Source organism: Penaeus chinensis, chromosome 8, assembly GCF_019202785.1.
Source record: "Penaeus chinensis breed Huanghai No. 1 chromosome 8, ASM1920278v2, whole genome shotgun sequence".
NCBI classification, from domain to species: Eukaryota; Metazoa; Arthropoda; class Malacostraca; order Decapoda; family Penaeidae; genus Penaeus; species Penaeus chinensis.
In genome coordinates, this window is record NC_061826.1 from 40041150 (window position 1) to 40043649 (window position 2500).

The 2500-nt window shown below is 36.7% G+C and overlaps 1 protein-coding gene across 4 annotated transcripts in view; it reads right to left on the reverse strand.

The window, feature by feature from the left end:
• LOC125027921 (1-acyl-sn-glycerol-3-phosphate acyltransferase epsilon-like) overlaps nucleotides 1-2500 on the reverse strand; it is a 13184-nt gene that overhangs the window by 9475 nt on the left and 1209 nt on the right. For 3 of the 4 annotated variants that reach the window (XM_047617072.1, XM_047617069.1, XM_047617071.1), the window contains exons 2-3: nucleotides 554-734; nucleotides 361-439 (exon numbers count right to left, since the gene is read on the reverse strand). In XM_047617072.1, the coding sequence (XP_047473028.1) occupies nucleotides 361-439; nucleotides 554-734 (260 nt within the window). Of the gene's footprint in view, nucleotides 1-360; nucleotides 440-553; nucleotides 735-2443; nucleotides 2493-2500 lie in introns of those variants that run through there. The other variant, XM_047617070.1, reaches the window with a different exon arrangement.

The window sequence follows — 2500 nt, forward strand, 5'->3', positions numbered from 1 at the left end:
TTGTTATTTTTGTATTTCTAAAAATATTTTCATATCAATTTTTTTGTAATAACCCTATGTTGCCTGTCACAAAAGGTAGGAATAGGAATGAGTATGGAAATAGTCATCATTCACGGATGGTACATTCTAGCCACATATAATGATGGAAATAATCCAATAGTCCCTTCCTAAATGCCCACTGAGTCTACTCACCCTCTGCACTTGTGGCGAGTCATTCCCATCACCATGGACTCATGACGGCAACTTGCCATCACCCTGGCTCTCACACATTTTTTCTCACAGCACAAATGGTCACGTCACCAGATCCAAGGGGTTATATTCTATTTAGGAATTAAAAATCCTTTATGATTATGTCTTTACCTGTTGACTGATGGTTGGCAAGGTATAAGACACTTTCTCTCTTCTTCAGAGCATCTACAGCATCACCATATAACACCACCTGCAATGGATAATGTTTTTATAACCAGAATTCTTCTACAGAGTCAATAAATATGTAATCAAAATCAAGCAACAACAAATCACAAACCCATTCTGTCATACACAGATATACTACCTCTAAATTTGTACACGTCTCAAAGAAAAAGAGAACTAGCCGCTGATAGAGAGAATAGAGTTTGTCATCCCCCCACTGGTATATCCAGGAAGGGAATACTAGTGAAGCACCTCGCCACACAAGCCATATCGCGAGGTATTCTGGGGCCACCCCAATCATCATTACCGAGCCAAACACATATCTGGAAAGCAATGTACAGTAAGTATCCCTTCAGTTATTTTTTAGAATAGGTCCACATCTGAAAATTCATAAAGTTCGGTAAAATACTGCTCGATCCCTTAGGATGTCTAGTGGGTTTAGTGCTAGCCTACAAGTGACAATACCACTACTTAATACATTAGGTGGGGAGGGTATGAGGTAGACTATCCCAAGGAAATTGTGGATTAAATTATGGGGTATTTATATAGTTTTGCCAGCTAAAAGGTTCCTTCAGGGTGGCTACCTTCCCCCAAATCTCCAATTTTATTATAAATTCTCTACAACATCTGTATTAAATAGCAGAATCTGGACATATTTGAGTGACATCTGTACAAGTGACATCACAATGCTGATATGGAAATAACTCTACCACTTCTGGAGACAGTGGGTTTTGTGAAGGAATCATCTTTCCCAACTCACTCAGTTGTGACTTGTTATGGAAGGTATGGGAGTTTTCAACTATTTCTATTCTGCTCATTTACTGGTTCCACCTACTCACATTGCAAGATTTGGTTAGTGGATATGGATACCCTCTCTTTTCAATGTTACCCGAGTCATTGCAACTTGTTATCCACACCACCAACTTTAAAATCTACATTTGACAAAACTAAATCATTATTCTTTAATAGCTATCGGAATTGTAGAGTATGTAGGGTTGTATTGGTTTTGTCTCTTGATTAGTATGGATTTTCTTTCCTGTTTCAAGTAATGCTCTGGTTATTTTTTATCTTTGAGCTTGTTGATGGTATGGTTTATCATGATTGAAGAGCATAGCTGTATAGAGATATACAACAATGAAATTCAGTCTATTAAATAACATAACACATAAAACTATACCTATATGAATATGCACTGATTATAGAAACATGCATCAGTTATGTAGATAAATAAGAAAATTAATTACAGGTGTAGAATGTAAGAATAATATAAACATACAATACAGTTTGAATTTCACACAGCCATACAGTATAAGGTAACTTTGCCTGTAATGGACAGAATTCTTAGAGAGGACAAAAGCTCATGGTCAGTGGTACAAGAAATAATCTATAAACATAAACACAATACCACAATTAAAAGAAATGATTACAGAAAGCACCTATCACATCCTAAACCTACTTGGTGCTACCAAGTTTCAGCTGTGTCTTGCCATGTGTAACGAGGTAAAGACAATGTTTGCCGGGGGCAAGGAGGGGCAAACCCACCTATCAACCCTCCCTCCCCAGTCACAGCAATTTAAATTGTCGAATAAAGTTTTTGGAGTGGAGTTGGGGACTTAGTCTCTAGCTAGTGTCTGTGCTGTAGAGAATTACCAAGTTGTAAAACATTTAAAGCAGAGCCTATGGCTATTCCACAGTGATAAAGGAAAATGTAACAAAACGTCCTCTAATAGATAGATCCATTTCTGATATGCAATAATTAAAGTCAAACAATTAATTATGACAATTAATTTTGAGTCTAAGTTTATGCTTAACATATATAATACTTTTAAAAATCTCCCAAAGCTTCATTTCCCTTGAACCCTTCCCTTTAAAATTTATGGCCTTGTTACTATGCTCATTGATCTTGATAAAACACACCATTAAACAAGCTCAAAGTTATAAATAACCAAAGCATTGCATAAATTTCCCCACTCCCGAAAAATGGAAAGAAAATCCATACCAATCAAGACAAAAACAACGCAACGCTACACACTTTACAATCACAATAACGCCTCCATTCATCACAAGTGACCACACACGCACGGTATGA